This window comes from Tribolium castaneum, chromosome 9 (assembly GCF_031307605.1).
Source record: "Tribolium castaneum strain GA2 chromosome 9, icTriCast1.1, whole genome shotgun sequence".
NCBI classification, from domain to species: Eukaryota; Metazoa; Arthropoda; class Insecta; order Coleoptera; family Tenebrionidae; genus Tribolium; species Tribolium castaneum.
The window spans coordinates 10,932,518-10,953,578 of NC_087402.1; the positions used below are offsets into that span (position 1 = coordinate 10,932,518).

At 30.2% G+C, this 21,061-nt stretch overlaps 1 protein-coding gene and 5 long non-coding RNA genes across 6 annotated transcripts; 3 read left to right on the forward strand and 3 right to left on the reverse strand.

Annotated features, from left to right (window-relative positions):
• Positions 1-1,563: 1,563 nt before the first annotated feature.
• LOC135267088 (uncharacterized) lies at positions 1,564-2,554 on the reverse strand. The gene is made up of 2 exons (XR_010335357.1): positions 1,801-2,554; positions 1,564-1,740 (listed from the first exon to the last, which is right to left on the reverse strand). It is a non-coding gene; the product is annotated as an uncharacterized LOC135267088 (long non-coding RNA).
• Positions 2,094-2,949, forward strand: LOC135267087 (uncharacterized). The gene is made up of 3 exons (XR_010335356.1): positions 2,094-2,203; positions 2,591-2,710; positions 2,771-2,949. It is a non-coding gene; the product is annotated as an uncharacterized LOC135267087 (long non-coding RNA).
• A 5,373-nt stretch (positions 2,950-8,322) lies between these two features.
• LOC107397781 (uncharacterized) lies at positions 8,323-10,316 on the reverse strand. Its single transcript, XR_001574808.2, has 2 exons — positions 8,519-10,316; positions 8,323-8,464 (listed from the first exon to the last, which is right to left on the reverse strand). It is a non-coding gene; the product is annotated as an uncharacterized LOC107397781 (long non-coding RNA).
• Positions 10,317-10,684: 368 nt separating this feature from the next.
• LOC135267172 (uncharacterized) lies at positions 10,685-11,675 on the reverse strand. The gene is made up of 2 exons (XR_010335523.1): positions 10,922-11,675; positions 10,685-10,861 (listed from the first exon to the last, which is right to left on the reverse strand). It is a non-coding gene; the product is annotated as an uncharacterized LOC135267172 (long non-coding RNA).
• On the forward strand, positions 11,215-12,070 carry LOC107397782 (uncharacterized). Its single transcript, XR_001574809.2, has 3 exons — positions 11,215-11,324; positions 11,712-11,831; positions 11,892-12,070. It is a non-coding gene; the product is annotated as an uncharacterized LOC107397782 (long non-coding RNA).
• A 5,631-nt stretch (positions 12,071-17,701) lies between these two features.
• On the forward strand, positions 17,702-20,874 carry LOC662370 (uncharacterized protein). The gene is made up of 2 exons (XM_008194628.3): positions 17,702-17,797; positions 19,736-20,874. The coding sequence occupies exons 1-2, from the start codon at positions 17,780-17,782 to the stop codon at positions 20,762-20,764; spliced, it is 1,047 nt and encodes a 348-aa protein (XP_008192850.2). The 5' UTR covers positions 17,702-17,779; the 3' UTR covers positions 20,765-20,874.
• Positions 20,875-21,061: the final 187 nt, after the last annotated feature.

The following is a 21,061-nucleotide window of genomic DNA, read 5'->3' on the forward strand; positions in this document are numbered from 1 at the left end:
TTCCTTTCAAAGTGAATTACTTTTTGGTTGCAAGGTTCATACGTAACCTACCATCATTGCCGCGTTACTTTTCCTTGATAACGCTTTTATATTTTGATAGAACCTTTTCTCATGTTTTCCGCTTATAGCACCCAAATTTTTCAAAAAAGTCCCAATGTGAATGTAAAAAAACATTTTATTGGACATTCTGCATCCTAAATTTTTGAAATTTTTCATCAAATTGTTTATAAGTTTTTGGTAGTATTTGTTGGTCAAAAAATCTTCGACTACTTTCCGAAAACTTGTCGAAGAAGATTTATCTGCAGCATTCCGTTTTGGTAACAATTCTTTTGCGGTTCATTTTCCTGATTTTTTTTATTATTTCACGTTGTTGTTTCTAAATCTACGTATGTAGTGTGGACTGCAATTTATATTAAAAAATCAGTAATCAAATAGCTAATAATAGTACAATCGATTTTTAAAAAGCATACAGCGTGCTCAAAAACTGGCGCACCAACTCAATGGTGTGTGGTAGAGAAGTGGTTACATATAAAGGTAGAAATAGTAAAAAATTCTTTGTATTAAAGTTATTGATAAATAACGGATTTTAGATAAATGATATGTGGCAACGTTGTCTAACAGTCATAATCGCAATAGAATTTGGGCAACAATAAAAATAAATTATTTTTGAAACAGTTTCCTAGGAAATAATTCCCAGTGTTGGCACATCTACACATTGTGATTTTTTGGATGAATTTTAATTTTTTTAAATTAAAAAAACTACTAAAATCTGATAGTAAATTTTAAAATAATTATTCATCGTTTTGTTACGGAACGATTACCTGGTATGAAACATAGAAATATAAAAAAATAATGAAAACTAAAGAAATTAACACAGTAAGTTTGTAGCTCCAGATTTTTTAAAATATAACTTTAGGAATTTTTCTAACATTTTTCCCGTAATCTGCACTTGCTTCTCAATAACGTACCACTGAGTTAGTGCGCCAGTTTTTGAGCACTCTGTATTACCTACCTACAAAATTTAAACCCCATAAAATTTGAAATAAATGTTTTTTATTTCGTTTGGGAGGAAGACATGAAAATATTAATGTCAGTCACAAATTTAAGTACATACCAAATTACACAAATTTGCATAGAGATTAATTAAGATAAAAATAGCATAAAATTTTAAATAAAATAATTGGTAATATTGGTTAAAAAATTAATAGCTAGGACTAAATCCAAGACTGAATCTTAAAAACACCGCACAAAAATTAGTGAAAACAATGTTTTAAATAGCATGAAATTTGGAATAATTAAATATTTGATAACTATTTAATAAGCGTAAGTGTAGTAACTTTGAAATTTTGAATTGTTGCGGTGACTTAAACTTTATTTAATATCTAATAAATGTTAAGTATGAGAAAAGTTTTTGTTAAAAACAAAATCGAACGTAATTTTGTTTAACTAAAAAATATTCAACGTTAAAAAGTGTTCTGCTTCTGAATCTAAAATAGAAAAGAGGAAGAAAAAGTAAAGTGAGAAAGTAAAAGAATTTTTTGTTTTCTCAATAACACAAATAAATCTTTTACAACTGCTTTAATTATGAAGAGAACAAATAAATTGTTTTCTTAATTAATTATATAAATATTTAATAACAAGTTCCACCATTCGACCAATCACACCACTGGCCATTATGTGGTGGTCCTCTCGGTTGGTAAAAACCTTCTTCTTCTTGTTCTGACCATTCTGGCTCTAATTCTAAAAACATTAACAATTCAAGCAAATCAAAGAAAAGCAAAACTTACTAATGACTAATACCTTCCCCAAAATTTGCAGCGACAAGTAAGAACAAAAAGAACACAATTCCAAACAACTTCATCTCGAAGTCATTGACGTATAAAGTCCGAATCCATGTTTATATACAAAATATGATCTCTCCTACAAATAATTACCAGCACGAAAAATAATCTTAACAATAAATGTTCACAATGGCATAAAATTGTAAATAATAATAAAATATCTGATAGCCAATTTCGCGAATTTTTAAGTTAATGTAGCTTTAAATTTCATAGATATATAGGATGTATCAGAAATACGTGTGTTGTTTTTACCACGTAATAAAACTCATCAAGTACAACAACTTTTCTACATATATAACGTTTTGCAAAATCCTTATTTTTATTTCCACTGTTTTCCTCATTTATTTTGTGGAAACGAGCCGGTGAGTGTTTAATAATAAGTTTTCATTGTTCATTAGTAACATTGTTTCCATAGTCGATTACACGTTTCAGTATGTTATTTTTTCCAAATTTTAAGTAAATTTTTCAAACTTCTATTGAAAAATTACAAATAAAAAAAATGTTTTATTTGTTAAGCTCTTTTAATTTTTAAAATTAAACGTATTTCTAATACACCCTGCATATGTTACGGCTAAACTAGCTAGTTTAGTTTGTAAACTAGCCAAACCATTGGCTATTTTATTAGAAACCTCAGTTTCAATTAAAATAGCCAATGGTCAGATATCAGATATTTTATTATTATTTACAATTTTATGCCATTGTGAACATTTTTTATTATGATTATTTTTCATGCTGGTAATTATTTGTAGGAGAGATCATATTTTGTATATAAACATCGATTCGGACTTTATACGTCAATCACTTCGAGATGAAGTTCTTCGAAATTGTGTTATTTTTGTTCTTACTTGTTGCTGCAAATTTTGGAGAAGGTATTAGTCATTAGTAAGTTTTGCTTTTCTTTAATTTGCTTGAATTGTTAATGTTTTTAGAATTAGAGCCAGACTGGTCAGAACAAGAGGTAGAAGGTTTTTCCCAACGAAGTCAACCACCACGTAATGGCCAGTATTGTGATTGGTGGTGGAATGGTGGAACTTGTTATTAAATATGTTTATAATTGATTAAGGAAATAATTAATTGTTGTCTTCATAATTAAAGCAGTTGTAAAAGATTTGTTTTTGATATTAGGAAAACAAAAAGTTCTTTTATTTTCTCACTTTACTTTTTCTTGTTCTTGTTTGTATTTTAGATCATGAAGCAGAACAATTTTTGAAATTGAAGATTTTTTAGTTAAACAAAATTACGTTTGATATTGTTTTTAACAAAGACTTTTAGTTTTAACAAAGTTTAAGTCACCACAACAAATCAAAATTTCAAAGTTACTACACTTACGAAAACAGTTGCTTATTAAATTGTTATCAAATATTTAATTATTCAAAATTTCATGCTATTTAAAACATTGTTTTCACTAATTTTTGTGCGGTGTTTTTAAGATTCAGTCTTGGACTTAGTCCTAGTTATCAATTTTGTAACCAATATTGGAAAAATTATATCGAAAAGATACGTGTCAAGTATTTTATTTAAAATTTTATGCTATTTTTATTTTAATTGAACCATCTCTATGCAATTTTGTGTAATTTGGTATGTACTTAAATTTGTGACTGATATTAATATTTTCTTGTCTTCCTCCCAAACGATATTAAAATTTTATTATTATTTCAAATTTTATGCGGTTTACATTTTGTAGGTAATATGAATTTTTCTATGGTTTTTAAAATTCGATTGTTCTTATTATTAGACATTTGATTACTGATTTTTTAATATAAATGGCAGTTCACGACGATTTAGAAACAACAACATGAAACTAGTGTTCTTAAAAAATTAATCGTGTTCAATTCACAAAGGTTTTATGAAACTTAACGTTCAAATCGCGTGAAAAGAATATCGTAAAAATTAAATTAAAACTTCACCTGCTAAAATTCAATTACAAGCAATTAAAGCGAGGCGTGTGAAATAATAATCGTAGTTTAATTTAGTACTCTTCATAAAGTTTTATTTTCAGATTTTTCTTTTTTTTTTCGATTGAATACTCAATTGAGTAGTTACTTTTCTTTCAAGCACTCCCAGTGAAAGAAGGATACACGCATTTTAAGTGTATATATTACGGCTAATGTGTAAACTTGGCTAGTTTGTAAAGTAGCCAAACCGTTGGCTAATTTACTAGAAAACGCGGTTTCAACTAAAACAGTAGCTAGGTTATAAAGAAACCAAAAATCTTAGCTAGTTTACTTGTAGAACAAAATAGCCGGATAGTTTGTAAACTAGCCAACGCAGTTTGGCTAATATGAAAACTAAACTTTCTCGTAACACAAAATAACCAATACTTTTGCTAGTTTACAAACTAACCAACTTGCTAGTTAATTTAGCAAATAAAGTAGGTTTATATAATATATTATATTATAAATGATAGAAATGCATCAATATATACGAGTGAGAATTTTTTCTCACGAGCCTTATAATGGCAATTCGATCACGTGTGATATACGACGTTTCATCTTACAGGTGAATTGTAAAAAAAATCCAAGAAATTCAAGTAAATATCCGCCTGATAAATACAATATTTATCTTATAGGTGCAGTTTTTTAGGTACATTATACCATTGTTTTCGGTGAGAGAAATCAAATTTCTCCCACAAGAGCGAGAAAGCTGTCAGTTCTGCTCACAAGTGAGTAAATCATATGTTACGGCTAAACTAGCTAGTTTGTATAGCCAAACCATTGGCTATTTTACTAGAAAATACAGTTTCAATTAAAATAGCAACTACATAGTTTAAGTTAAGAATCTTGGCTAATTTACTTAAAATACAATATAGCTAGATAGTTTGTAAACTAGCCAAGGCAGTTTGGCTAATATGAAAATCAAACCTTCTCATGTTCTTCCGCTTATAGCACCCAAATTTTTCAAAAAAGTCCCAATGTGAATGTAAAAAAACATTTTATTGGACATTCTGCATCCTAAATTTTTGAAATTTTTCATCAAATTGTTTATAAGTTTTTGGTAGTATTTGTTGGTCAAAAAATCTTCGACTACTTTCCGAAAACTTGTCGAAGAAGATTTATCTGCAGCATTCCGTTTTGGTAACAATTCTTTTGCGGTTCATTTTCCTGATTTTTTTTATTATTTCACGTTGTTGTTTCTAAATCTACGTATGTAGTGTGGACTGCAATTTATATTAAAAAATCAGTAATCAAATAGCTAATAATAGTACAATCGATTTTTAAAAAGCATACAGCGTGCTCAAAAACTGGCGCACCAACTCAATGGTGTGTGGTAGAGAAGTGGTTACATATAAAGGTAGAAATAGTAAAAAATTCTTTGTATTAAAGTTATTGATAAATAACGGATTTTAGATAAATGATATGTGGCAACGTTGTCTAACAGTCATAATCGCAATAGAATTTGGGCAACGATAAAAATAAATTATTTTTGAAACAGTTTCCTAGGAAATAATTCCCAGTGTTGGCACATCTACACATTGTGATTTTTTGGATGAATTTTAATTTTTTTAAATTAAAAAAACTACTAAAATCTGATAGTAAATTTTAAAATAATTATTCATCGTTTTGTTACGGAACGATTACCTGGTATGAAACATAGAAATATAAAAAAATAATGAAAACTAAAGAAATTAACACAGTAAGTTTGTAGCTCCAGATTTTTTAAAATATAACTTTAGGAATTTTTCTAACATTTTTCCCGTAATCTGCACTTGCTTCTCAATAACGTACCACTGAGTTAGTGCGCCAGTTTTTGAGCACTCTGTATTACCTACCTACAAAATTTAAACCCCATAAAATTTGAAATAAATGTTTTTTATTTCGTTATCAAAACAGTGGAAGCTGTGTTGTGATAAGCCATGCTGTGACTTACTCCTTCGCAGGATTCCCTCCTTGACGGTGTAGGTGAGGTCCTTGAACCCGACATGCACCAAGCCCGTCGAGCTTTGCTGGTACTTGGCCAGGGGTCCATCCTCCGGAATGGGCAAAAGCTCCAACTGGAGGGAATCCGGTCGTTTCAGGAATTTCGAGTGTAGCGACGGTGTGGACGTTGTCTTCTCCATCGCTACACAGAAACTGCGCGATTTTCACCACTATCACGCTCAAGCCCCACTCTCTTCTTCTCCTTTCTTTGTTATCAACATTCGTGTTGTTTCATCTCGTGGAAAAGTCGAAACAGGAGGACTTGGTTGTTTCGTGTGATGACTAAACTGCGCCTATCGCGACTTATCACTGATAACAGAAACAATTAACGCAGGCTCGATTTTAAAACTTCCCACCGTTATCGTTACTGCCCACCAGTTGGGGCAAGAAGTCAAGTGTTTAAATTTAAGCGTGAGAAGCGAATCAAAGGCACAAATCGACGATTTAGCATTCGAAATACACATTTCACGGATGAGAGGGTGGATAAAATGAAGAGGAAACAACGCAGCTCATTATCTATGATATCCGTAATGTTTATTGTTTAGTTTCGGATTTTGTGACAATGAGGATTGTAATTTAGTCAGCAAACCAGACCGAAGATTATCTTGACGCGCACTAATTGCGGAAATAGAGAGAATTTGCAATGTTTTATTTTTTTAAGTAAATATTAGACGAACCCATTACTAGATAACAACTAACAAATTAATTATTTGTTAAGCGTTAAATTTAAATTTACCAAATTACCAACTCTAATTCACAATTTTATCCTCTTGTTATCAGTACACAATAATCCATGTTTGGATTAGTTATAAGTTTTATCAAATTTATTACTGTTCCGTGTATGCATTTTTGGAAATAAAATTACGTATCGATAATAAATCTACGAGCAACCTAATGCCTTATTTATTGATAATAGATTAAATATTAATAAAACATTGTCTCAATCCTTTGTATTCATCTGTTTGTAGGTTGACATTTCTTATTAATTATTAATCTTGTTGAAAAATTATGCTTCACAGCGCAGTGGTTCGAGGAACTTTATTTCTAATAGATAGGCAACTTTCCAAACGCTGGAATTAAATATGTGGTCTACGGAGAATGATAACTTAGGAGACGAAACGAGATACAAAATCCCAGGAATTTCTGTACCCAAAAAAAGTACGACAGAATAAAAATTTACAAAAATCGTTTTAGATTTATTTAATTCTAAAGAATTCACTAATTACTTGGAAAAAAAGCACTCTTCACAGACTGCGAAAAACTAACGACTAAAATTTTCAGAAGACATGAAAAAATTTCAAGAAGCTGAGAATACGGTTAAAGATGTTAGGAAAAAATTTGTAGAGAATTAAATTTTTTTAAAAAAGTCTTTGAATCCCATTTCAGTTCATAGTACAGACTGATCCAGTAATACTGAGTCTGTTGGCAACACTGGACTTAAATTTTTAAGGATACCAATATAATACGCTACCAGTTAACAACAATTTAACATTCTTGTGGGGTTGTACGTCAAATAATTGTCAAAAGAAATCGAATTCGGTTACAGTGTTGCAAATTACGAGCACAAATACTTTCAAATGTGTTGCCAACAGACTCAGTATTTCTGGATCAGTCTGTAGAATTTCGCAATAGCGCATTTGAATTTTTTGGAGAAAAATGGAGCACAAATTGACAGTTTCTGATAGGTTTTCTTAGCTTAAAATGTGTTGTTGGGATTTAGTTTAACACAGAATTCTTTTCTTTTATAGAATTTGTGGTTCATTTTTCACTCCGAAAAATACGCTGTTGCAATTCTAATTTTTTTTATCTTTACATTTTATTTTTATCGTCAACGGTTAAGTCACCAAAGACGTTCAAAGAAGGATTCGTTTTATTTTACCGGTCAAGTAACGAAAAGTTAGTTTATAGCTAACTAAACCGTTAAAGAGACTTTTGTTATGGAAAATTTAATTTTCTACAACATTCTTCGTAACATTTTTCTTACACCTGTAACCGTATTCGCAAAGTTTACGATAAAATTTTTGGATTATGTTATGTTTAAGTCTTACAATTGAGAATTTAATGCTCTATCTGCCTGTATTTTTTCAAATTCATTTATTTCTATATAAATAATCGTGTACCACACGGTGTACCATAAGTAAAAAGTAATTTATAATAAAAGAGAGAAAATCGCATTCAAATCATTATTCTTCCTACAAATAATTACAAGTACAATAAAATCTTAAAATTGTGAAAACAGTTAGTCATAACAACTAATATTTAATGGTATTAAAACTCAAACAATAATAAACCATGTAAAAGCGTATTTTGATTAATTGTTTGTTCAATTTTTTATGTAATTTATTGTTAATGTATAATCTAGTAATTCGGGAAAAAAAGAAATAACTTTTTTTACCCTTTAAAATTTTTCTTGGTGTTTCCAGTGTTAGGAGAATTATAAGTAAATAAAGATGCTTTCCTGGTTATGCAAATAACTATTTCGCAACAAGGTAACAAGGTACAATATTTTTCGAGGACGTGAAATATGAGGAAAGTAATTTCGGTTTAAAATAATACGGAAAAACTTTTATACGTGCTTTAGTGTTTTATTTTTTAAAAAGGCCAAATAATTTCATTTTGACCAAAAAGTTTAAGAACATTTTCCACAGACTTCGTCACAATAGTCAGCCTTTCGTCGACCGATAAAAGTTCTGGGTGACCAAAACCCTAAAAATAAAATATAATAACACATTTAACAAACACACATAGAAGTTAATACACCTTGCTGAAAGCTTTCCGCCACAAGTAAGAACACAAATAGTACTACTCCAAAGAACTTCATGTTGCTGTGATTACTTTCGAAATCGTCGCAAGATAAGTGTGAATTGCAATTTATATAAAAATAATCGATCAAATAATAATAAGTACAATAAGATCTTAAAAACCGTATAAAAAATTATAATAGAAAATTTAAACCGCACAAAATCTGAAATAATTTTTTTTTATTTCGTTTGGGCGGAAGATAAGATAATATTAATATCAGTCAAAACTTTAAGTAGTTGGAGAGTTGTTTCTAAATTAAACTAAATTACATAAAGACGGTTCTTGCTACAAATAACACTATGAAACAAATTATAACTTTTTGTTTGTATATAGGATTGTTTACAATTTTCAATTTTCAACAAATTTCATGCTACTGTCTTTACGTTTTTGGAACTTACGTTATATTTTACTTTTCATTAAATTAGACTATAACATTAAATCAAATACCAAAAAATAAAGCAAATAAAGCCAAAGAAAACATTTTTATTTAACAAATGAAGAAATATGAAAAACACCTTCTGTTAAAATTATGTCGACTAAACATAAACATTTAATCTTTTTTCCTTTCAAAGTGAATTTACTTTTTGGTTGCAAGGTTCATACGTAACCTACCATCATTGCCGCGTTACTTTTCCTTGATAACGCTTTTATATTTTGATAGAACCTTTCCTCATGTTTTCCGCTTATAGCACCCAAATTTTTCAAAAAAGTCCCAATGTGAATGTAAAAAAACATTTTATTGGACATTCTGCATCCTAAATTTTTGAAATTTTTCATCAAATTGTTTATAAGTTTTTGGTAGTATTTGTTGGTCAAAAAATCTTCGACTACTTTCCGAAAACTTGTCGAAGAAGATTTATCTGCAGCATTCCGTTTTGGTAACAATTCTTTTGCGGTTCATTTTCCTGATTTTTTTTATTATTTCACGTTGTTGTTTCTAAATCTACGTATGTAGTGTGGACTGCAATTTATATTAAAAAATCAGTAATCAAATAGCTAATAATAGTACAATCGATTTTTAAAAAGCATACAGCGTGCTCAAAAACTGGCGCACCAACTCAATGGTGTGTGGTAGAGAAGTGGTTACATATAAAGGTAGAAATAGTAAAAAATTCTTTGTATTAAAGTTATTGATAAATAACGGATTTTAGATAAATGATATGTGGCAACGTTGTCTAACAGTCATAATCGCAATAGAATTTGGGCAACAATAAAAATAAATTATTTTTGAAACAGTTTCCTAGGAAATAATTCCCAGTGTTGGCACATCTACACATTGTGATTTTTTGGATGAATTTTAATTTTTTTAAATTAAAAAAACTACTAAAATCTGATAGTAAATTTTAAAATAATTATTCATCGTTTTGTTACGGAACGATTACCTGGTATGAAACATAGAAATATAAAAAAATAATGAAAACTAAAGAAATTAACACAGTAAGTTTGTAGCTCCAGATTTTTTAAAATATAACTTTAGGAATTTTTCTAACATTTTTCCCGTAATCTGCACTTGCTTCTCAATAACGTACCACTGAGTTAGTGCGCCAGTTTTTGAGCACTCTGTATTACCTACCTACAAAATTTAAACCCCATAAAATTTGAAATAAATGTTTTTTATTTCGTTTGGGAGGAAGACATGAAAATATTAATGTCAGTCACAAATTTAAGTACATACCAAATTACACAAATTTGCATAGAGATTAATTAAGATAAAAATAGCATAAAATTTTAAATAAAATAATTGGTAATATTGGTTAAAAAATTAATAGCTAGGACTAAATCCAAGACTGAATCTTAAAAACACCGCACAAAAATTAGTGAAAACAATGTTTTAAATAGCATGAAATTTGGAATAATTAAATATTTGATAACTATTTAATAAGCGTAAGTGTAGTAACTTTGAAATTTTGAATTGTTGCGGTGACTTAAACTTTATTTAATATCTAATAAATGTTAAGTATGAGAAAAGTTTTTGTTAAAAACAAAATCGAACGTAATTTTGTTTAACTAAAAAATATTCAACGTTAAAAAGTGTTCTGCTTCTGAATCTAAAATAGAAAAGAGGAAGAAAAAGTAAAGTGAGAAAGTAAAAGAATTTTTTGTTTTCTCAATAACACAAATAAATCTTTTACAACTGCTTTAATTATGAAGAGAACAAATAAATTGTTTTCTTAATTAATTATATAAATATTTAATAACAAGTTCCACCATTCGACCAATCACACCACTGGCCATTATGTGGTGGTCCTCTCGGTTGGTAAAAACCTTCTTCTTCTTGTTCTGACCATTCTGGCTCTAATTCTAAAAACATTAACAATTCAAGCAAATCAAAGAAAAGCAAAACTTACTAATGACTAATACCTTCCCCAAAATTTGCAGCGACAAGTAAGAACAAAAAGAACACAATTCCAAACAACTTCATCTCGAAGTCATTGACGTATAAAGTCCGAATCCATGTTTATATACAAAATATGATCTCTCCTACAAATAATTACCAGCACGAAAAATAATCTTAACAATAAATGTTCACAATGGCATAAAATTGTAAATAATAATAAAATATCTGATAGCCAATTTCGCGAATTTTTAAGTTAATGTAGCTTTAAATTTCATAGATATATAGGATGTATCAGAAATACGTGTGTTGTTTTTACCACGTAATAAAACTCATCAAGTACAACAACTTTTCTACATATATAACGTTTTGCAAAATCCTTATTTTTATTTCCACTGTTTTCCTCATTTATTTTGTGGAAACGAGCCGGTGAGTGTTTAATAATAAGTTTTCATTGTTCATTAGTAACATTGTTTCCATAGTCGATTACACGTTTCAGTATGTTATTTTTTCCAAATTTTAAGTAAATTTTTCAAACTTCTATTGAAAAATTACAAATAAAAAAAATGTTTTATTTGTTAAGCTCTTTTAATTTTTAAAATTAAACGTATTTCTAATACACCCTGCATATGTTACGGCTAAACTAGCTAGTTTAGTTTGTAAACTAGCCAAACCATTGGCTATTTTATTAGAAACCTCAGTTTCAATTAAAATAGCCAATGGTCAGATATCAGATATTTTATTATTATTTACAATTTTATGCCATTGTGAACATTTTTTATTATGATTATTTTTCATGCTGGTAATTATTTGTAGGAGAGATCATATTTTGTATATAAACATCGATTCGGACTTTATACGTCAATCACTTCGAGATGAAGTTCTTCGAAATTGTGTTATTTTTGTTCTTACTTGTTGCTGCAAATTTTGGAGAAGGTATTAGTCATTAGTAAGTTTTGCTTTTCTTTAATTTGCTTGAATTGTTAATGTTTTTAGAATTAGAGCCAGACTGGTCAGAACAAGAGGTAGAAGGTTTTTCCCAACGAAGTCAACCACCACGTAATGGCCAGTATTGTGATTGGTGGTGGAATGGTGGAACTTGTTATTAAATATGTTTATAATTGATTAAGGAAATAATTAATTGTTGTCTTCATAATTAAAGCAGTTGTAAAAGATTTGTTTTTGATATTAGGAAAACAAAAAGTTCTTTTATTTTCTCACTTTACTTTTTCTTGTTCTTGTTTGTATTTTAGATCATGAAGCAGAACAATTTTTGAAATTGAAGATTTTTTAGTTAAACAAAATTACGTTTGATATTGTTTTTAACAAAGACTTTTAGTTTTAACAAAGTTTAAGTCACCACAACAAATCAAAATTTCAAAGTTACTACACTTACGAAAACAGTTGCTTATTAAATTGTTATCAAATATTTAATTATTCAAAATTTCATGCTATTTAAAACATTGTTTTCACTAATTTTTGTGCGGTGTTTTTAAGATTCAGTCTTGGACTTAGTCCTAGTTATCAATTTTGTAACCAATATTGGAAAAATTATATCGAAAAGATACGTGTCAAGTATTTTATTTAAAATTTTATGCTATTTTTATTTTAATTGAACCATCTCTATGCAATTTTGTGTAATTTGGTATGTACTTAAATTTGTGACTGATATTAATATTTTCTTGTCTTCCTCCCAAACGATATTAAAATTTTATTATTATTTCAAATTTTATGCGGTTTACATTTTGTAGGTAATATGAATTTTTCTATGGTTTTTAAAATTCGATTGTTCTTATTATTAGACATTTGATTACTGATTTTTTAATATAAATGGCAGTTCACGACGATTTAGAAACAACAACATGAAACTAGTGTTCTTAAAAAATTAATCGTGTTCAATTCACAAAGGTTTTATGAAACTTAACGTTCAAATCGCGTGAAAAGAATATCGTAAAAATTAAATTAAAACTTCACCTGCTAAAATTCAATTACAAGCAATTAAAGCGAGGCGTGTGAAATAATAATCGTAGTTTAATTTAGTACTCTTCATAAAGTTTTATTTTCAGATTTTTCTTTTTTTTTTCGATTGAATACTCAATTGAGTAGTTACTTTTCTTTCAAGCACTCCCAGTGAAAGAAGGATACACGCATTTTAAGTGTATATATTACGGCTAATGTGTAAACTTGGCTAGTTTGTAAAGTAGCCAAACCGTTGGCTAATTTACTAGAAAACGCGGTTTCAACTAAAACAGTAGCTAGGTTATAAAGAAACCAAAAATCTTAGCTAGTTTACTTGTAGAACAAAATAGCCGGATAGTTTGTAAACTAGCCAACGCAGTTTGGCTAATATGAAAACTAAACTTTCTCGTAACACAAAATAACCAATACTTTTGCTAGTTTACAAACTAACCAACTTGCTAGTTAATTTAGCAAATAAAGTAGGTTTATATAATATATTATATTATAAATGATAGAAATGCATCAATATATACGAGTGAGAATTTTTTCTCACGAGCCTTATAATGGCAATTCGATCACGTGTGATATACGACGTTTCATCTTACAGGTGAATTGTAAAAAAAATCCAAGAAATTCAAGTAAATATCCGCCTGATAAATACAATATTTATCTTATAGGTGCAGTTTTTTAGGTACATTATACCATTGTTTTCGGTGAGAGAAATCAAATTTCTCCCACAAGAGCGAGAAAGCTGTCAGTTCTGCTCACAAGTGAGTAAATCATATGTTACGGCTAAACTAGCTAGTTTGTATAGCCAAACCATTGGCTATTTTACTAGAAAATACAGTTTCAATTAAAATAGCAACTACATAGTTTAAGTTAAGAATCTTGGCTAATTTACTTAAAATACAATATAGCTAGATAGTTTGTAAACTAGCCAAGGCAGTTTGGCTAATATGAAAATCAAACCTTCTCGTGAGACGAAATAACCAAACAACGTTTATTTTCCCGAAATCAAATTGTTTTATGCAAAAAATATTTTGTTATCGCTAAGCGATATATAAAGATAGAAATAACTTTTGAGAATGCTATTGGAAAACTTTCAATCTCATATAAAATTCTAGTTTTTCATTTTTTTATATTTTATTAGGTTTTCAAAACCATACAAATGCCAACGTCGCCTTTTCTCTAAAAGTTACTTGTTACATGTTCCAAATTATTTATCCAAAAAGTTAAGAGATCTAATCATTACTATTTTACATTTTTATCAACCTTATTAAAAAAATAATTGAGCAAAATGCGACGTTGGCATTTCTATAGTTTTGAAACAGCTAATAAAATCATTAGTGTTATTATTAAAAAAAACAGTCTGTTTTTTATTTAATTATTTTGAATTTGTCAATAACAAAAAATAAAAATCAATATTTGCATTTAAATCCAAGTAGCAAGAAAGTTCATGGTTGGTTAATAAACTAGCTAAAACATTCAATGATTACCATAGAAATGCCAACGTCGCATTTTCTCTAAACGTTATTTGTAAGTTATTATTTATTCAAAAAGTTAATAGCTAATGTAATTTATAGTTTCAATGAGAGATCTAATTATTAATAACTATTTTATATTTTTATCAACCTTATTTAAAAAATTAATTTGGTAAAATGCGACATTGGCATTTCTATAGTTTTGAAACAATATAATCTAATGCATTATTACAAAAAACAGTATATTTTTCATTTAATTATTTTAAATTGATCAATGACAAGAAAATTAAAATCAATATTCGCATTTGAATCTTTGTCTAATAAAGTCCAATTGGCAAGAAAGTTCATTGATTGGTTAATAAACTACAAGGGCGTATCCAGGGAGAGGGCCCCGGGGGCCATGGCCCCAAACATTAATTTTAATTTTTTAATATATAATATAAAAGCTAAATAAACAAATGTTTTTTAAATAATCACATAAGAAGTCTTTATTAAGACATTTATTAATAAATTATTTAAAAAAATTGTTTATTTCTAATGTGTTTTTGTCCATTTTGTTTAGTTTCAGAAAGTTTAAGGAAAAGTAGGGATTTGATGTTTTTTGAGCTATCACTAAAAAAATTACCATTTTCTAGCAATGTTTCGATTTTAATTTAATTTTCTTCAACCCGTTCCTTAAAAATAAATGGCGGCCTGTAGCAGATTAAATTAAAATCAAAATGTTGCCAGAAAATTGTCTTTTTTGAGTGTAGTCCAAAAAACACCAAATACTTTTCCTTGTACTGAAAATAATTATTATCACTTTTAATAAAAAATATTGATTCCTAAAAATTAAAGCAAATAGGTTGCTGAGAATTTTTTTTTACGTACAGAAATTTGTATTACTTAAAAACTTACTTAAACAACTGCGTTTAAACTAACATCGCCTGTTGTATTTATGTATTTATTTACATAAATTTGCATTTTAACTTTTTTTAAATAAAACGGTTTTTTGGGCTTAAATTTTGTACAAATTTATTTAAACAACGGTAAAAAGTTTTATTCAATAGCTTCGCCACTCTAAAAAATGTTTGGAAGCCCCCTCCCCCCTAAAATTAATTTCTGGACCCGCCCCTGATAAACTATAGCTAAAACATTCAATGTTTCAGTTAGTTTATAAATCTGACCATTGACCCAAACTGCTAATCAAAAATAAAAATATCTTATAACCCTACTTTATTTGCTAAATTAACCAGCGAGTTGGTTGGTTTGTAAACTAGCTAGAGCAATGGTTATTTTGTATTGCGAGAAAGTTTGGTTTAGCCAAACTGCGTTGGAAAGTTCACAAACTATCCGGCTATTTTATCCTACAAAGTAAATTAGCTAAGATTGATGGTTACTTTGTGAACTAGCTATTGTTTTAGTTAAAACCGCGTTTTCTAGTAAATTAGCCAACGGTTTGGCTAGTTTACAATTTAGCCAAGTTTGCATATTAGCAGTAGTATATACAGTGTTCGGAAAGTTGTGCACCGCCGTAACACTACATCATCGGTCGATACCCTAGATAACGAGAAAAATGTTAAAAAAAATCTAAGACTTTTATTGACGAAGATATGATAAAATAAAGATTAAAAATTCTTTGCCAAAAATAAAAGTGTTTGCACTACTATTTCGAATACAAATTCATTTGTGGTATAAATGGCATTGCATAAAAGGACTTAGTAACATAAAAACTGAAGAAACCTTTCCAGATTCTTTTATAAATGTTAACAAAATTTTTGAGTCAACAATGATAATAAATCTGGCAACACTTGGCACAAACCATTGTTCAAATGAAACCATGGTTACGGGGATTGCTTATAATGTCATTAAAATTTTTATTTCGTCTGTAAGCGGTAATTTTTCAGTTTCAAAAAGTGAAGGATTAAAATGTTTTCCTACTATGAATATTCTGACTTGTGTTTGCTGTTTGGTGAATACGCTGGAAATGCAAGTGAAGCCAAGCCGCTCGTCAGTATGCCGTACGGAGGCATCCAGACGAAAACTATTTTCATCGACTAAACCAAAGAATGCGATCAACTGGTCATTTGGATCTTTTACCAAGCGAACTTGGCACGAAAATCGTTGCTGCAGAAGAGGCAATTTTAAAGAACTCGTGAGGAGTGAACCGAATTCATGCCGCTAGTGCTACGATCACTCCAGAAACATTAGAAGCGGTGTATGCCACCAAAACTTTGAGCATTTATTATAATTTTTTAGTGCATTGTTTATTCGTACTTTAAATTGTTTAAAATATCATTACAATAAATAAATATAACATTGCAAAACTCGCTGCGACAACTAGTAAGAAAAAAAATACAACTCCAAAGAACTTCATCTTGAAATGGTTAATAATGTATGAGGTGTGAATCACTATCTATATTGAACAGAGAGTAAATCTAATCTACTTAAAGATAATTACAAGTAACAATTAAATTTATAACCCCGTAAGAACAAATTTGGTAAATGTGTTGCGAAACATGAAAAATAAATAAAAATCTGAAATCCGATACTTAAAACAACACAAAATTTAAATTCAAAGAATACAAGTTTTAAATTATCACCTTGTAAACTTTTCATCGACCACCCGGAATATCAAATTTCCATTAATCTTCTACAAAAAAACGGAATAACAGTTGGCAAATGCGGGATTTTGAATGGAAAGCATTATTTTTGCAGACAGAAGTAAAACAGTCCGGAAACCACTGAACGTTTCCGTCTACAACAACCGTGACATAGAATTCAGCTCACGTACATACACAGAGATGAAACAAACTGGACATTGGTTTTGTTTGGCAAAAATGCAGCTTTCACTAGAACTATACTCTTGTAACCATCGCACACTTATCGCCTTAAGCTAATTGATGCAATCGTGAGCGATTTTCAAACCTTTCTTTTTGGACAAATTAAAACAATAACAGAGCAAGCACGATCGATCAGTGAAAGTTTAACCTTAGCCTTCATAATTCAAAAATCACGAACATCTGCACAATTTGTTATAGAATTTTTTTTTCAATAACTTTTAATTAGTGTCTTGTGACAACAGAGAAATTTTGGGAATTTCGCTGATTTCTAATATGTCACTGACCAACTCTCCGAGTGCATTAATTTGCAATAAGGCTTTCACAATTAATTTATTACAGCACTTGCCGTTCCATCTCAATTTTCAAAAATAAACTGGTCCCCTGTTCTAATTCAATTATACAACAAAACACATTTATTATGTAAATGATCAGAAAGCGAGATTATTTTTATTTCCAAATAAACTTTTATGCCAATTTGAGATAAAGAATTGCATTTGCGGATGCAACAGACCGGAAGGAAGGGATGGTGTCTTGTGTAAAGTGAGTATAAAACCTAAGAATCCGGAGATTGCACGCTAGTCTATAAAAGGAATCGGTTGGTAGTGGGTTTAGTGGAGTGATAATGAGGTTTATTTCAGTAGTAAGTGGCATTTTTTCCACATTAAGATAATCCCTATTAATTTTATGTTTCCGTTTATCCAATTAATTACATCCTCGGCGATTTTAATTAATAATAGAGACATAAAAAGTTAATTAACTAAAAAGCTTGTCTTGCACTGCCAATTTTCCCAAACCCATTAATTAAAAAACAATGTAAAGTCACGTGAAAAGACAGACAATAAAATTATTGAACCCCATTAAAAAATGATTTCCTACAATATTTTACTGTTTATTTATGTCAACATGGCAATTCTTTGGAAACACTTTTAACCAATTAAGAAATGACTGGGATTATCTATTCGCTAAATTGGCATAATTATTATTTAATTGAGTGATAAATTTCCAAGTTAGTGGCGGCGAAAAATTTCAAAACTGATTAGTTTCCGTAAATTCTAGCACATGTATCAAATTGTAAATACCAAACTTTTGTTGCAAAATGATAAATTAGTTATTTAAATTAATACAATCCCAACAAATGTTTCGCATATTTTAGCATAATTTTTGGAGCAGCGTTAAAAAACGTTCCAAATTTATTGATATTAATTTTTCCCCGTCAAACGGGGTTTATGCAATTGATAAAAATAAGTGAACGTTCATTAGAAAGCAATGTGAACAAAATCTACATAGAAAAGGAAAACTGAGACGTCGTATGACGCTCTTTTAATTACTATCATAACTTTTTGTACTTAGTGATAGTAAAACATTTGACCCACTTTTCCGCACTTATCGGTAAATTCTTCACTTGAAACATCTTGAAATGTTATGCAAAAGCACCTCCGGACCATAACGTAACGTAACATTGACATAGAATACCAACAAGTCGTAAAAAAGAAAAATAACTAACTGCTAGACAGAGCAGAAATTACTTAATTACGACGCTCCTATTATGTAAAAAACAATGCGTTCTTTGCGGACTGTTATTATTTTTAGTGAAAGTACAAATCGGCAATAATTAGCTCGGCCGATCACTATTATCCTGAAAGAATGGATTTGAGGAAGGTCAAGCCACTTTTTCTCACAATTTCACTTGATTTGCGGATATGAAGAGATTAATTAATTGCTGAAATTGGTTCGTGGTTCCCAATTCAAGGTTCGCTGTTTCAACATCAAGCTAATCGCCTACAATGTGTTGATTAAATTAGGCTAAATATATCAAGGTTTAATATTGGTAGTAATTTTTTCCGAAGAACCGCTCACTCATTTGGGTTAGGTACTCTCATAAATTTTTTATATAAAAATTTCTTCACTGGGTAAAAGATCGTAGATTAACTCGCAACCATCCTTGAAATTATCTAAACCAACACGCAATTTCTTCACACTTATCCGATTTTATTTCATGAGAAAACTGAGAACATGTTTGCGCTTGATAAAAAATGATAGAGTGGTGTAATGAAATGTGTGTTTTCTTTTTTTGGGATTAGATATTCAAATTAAACGGAACTTGGAGTAGTACCTACACTTGAATAAAATTTAAATGATAAATAAGGCAAAGTTGAAGCACCGACTTTCACGTATACGAATTTAATAAATTGTAATCACCTTGGATGTATTTCACACGTGTTTTTCTCCCTGTGTGGTTTTCAAATGACCACTTTCGATATTAACTTAATACTTCCATTATACTTTCTCCGGGATAAAAAACACGTCCGATATATCACTGATTTATGGTCGAAATCCATATTCAAATTGGTTATATAACGTTTTATTGATTTTTTTGAAAGTACCATGTACCAGAAGACAGTCTTGATTGTCATTGACAGACCACGAACTTGTCCCATCATAATCATAACGTCGTACCATAGAAAGTACCACCAGTGAAAGTCCGGCAGATGGCACTGGATTACATCAGCCAGTAACGTGATTAGATAAATAGGGAATCCGGAATTATTTTCACTTTCTAAAATGAGTAATTTTCCAGATACTCTTGATCTACATCACGTCGGCGACATCCAAATCGCCGAAAAAATTCAAGGACGAGTCGAAAAAACTCATTACGAAACCGAAATCTCCTCCGGCAATTATTGCGATCGAAATCGTCGATCCCAACGAGAACAAGACTTCGAAAAATTCCAAGAGGACGATCGACTCGTCCTTAGGCTACGGCTACCAAGCGCCACCCAAATTCCAAGTTTACAAGTACTCCCAGCATGACATACCCCCATACCGAGGCCCCCCGACTGTCTTCAAACAAGGCATCCAATCACACAACTATGACGTACAAAAATCAATTTCCTACAACGTCCAACCGGGCACGACTTTATACTCGAGCGTCAATAATCAGGGACAAGTTGGAGGACTATCCTCGTATCTACCTCACCAAGGACACGAACCCCAAGTACCTGTCATAATCCTGCGCGTTTTCCCGAGTCAACTGACCGACCCTTCGGCCGTACTTCACCCCAATTTGCCCCAAACTCACCCCATGGCCCCTGTAGTTAACTCAATAGATGTCCAAGCTTTGCTTGCCAAGTATGTGCAAAGTTCGCTAGTGGAACAACAACCCCAATATCACCACCAACAACAATACAACGATGGGTTGCTAACGCACGAAAATTACCCCAAAGACACCCACACGAGGGTTATTTTCCATAAAAATCAACCCGAAACCATTGCAGTCCCGGAACATGCTTACAGTGCGGTTCAAGTGGAAACGCCAGAAATGCATTATGCGTATACGAGTCCTGGTGGTGACTCTAGCCAGGATTATTACTATGATCAGGGCTCGAATCAAGGACAAAATTACTATTACCCAACGTCTCCCGATGCTGGGTACCAACAAGTTGACCAAGGTGATTATCAGCAAGATCTGACGCCCCCAGTTCAGGATAATAACGAGGGTCATTACAATTATCACGCGCATCAGAAAAGGAGTAAGAAGAATAGGCTGTCGAGGATACGACTGGATGAGATTAGGGATATAATTAAGTTAGACCCTATCAAAGCTTGATTTATTTAGGTTTATACCATGTTCATGTGATTGTAACGTATTAACAGTGACCTGTATTTACATTTTTGTACATTTATTTATGTTTTATTAATAAAACTGTACAGTAATAATCGTGTCTTATACCCGATAGATATCTGTCCAATAAAGTTATGGTTTCAATAAACTACCAAAAAGTGGTTCTGAAACTTTATTGGGAGTTTATGTAATCCATATCTGTTCGATAACTTATCGGGCCAATAATGACCAGATATCTGTTCCATAACTTGTATTATGACAAAAAAATATCAAATTATTTTT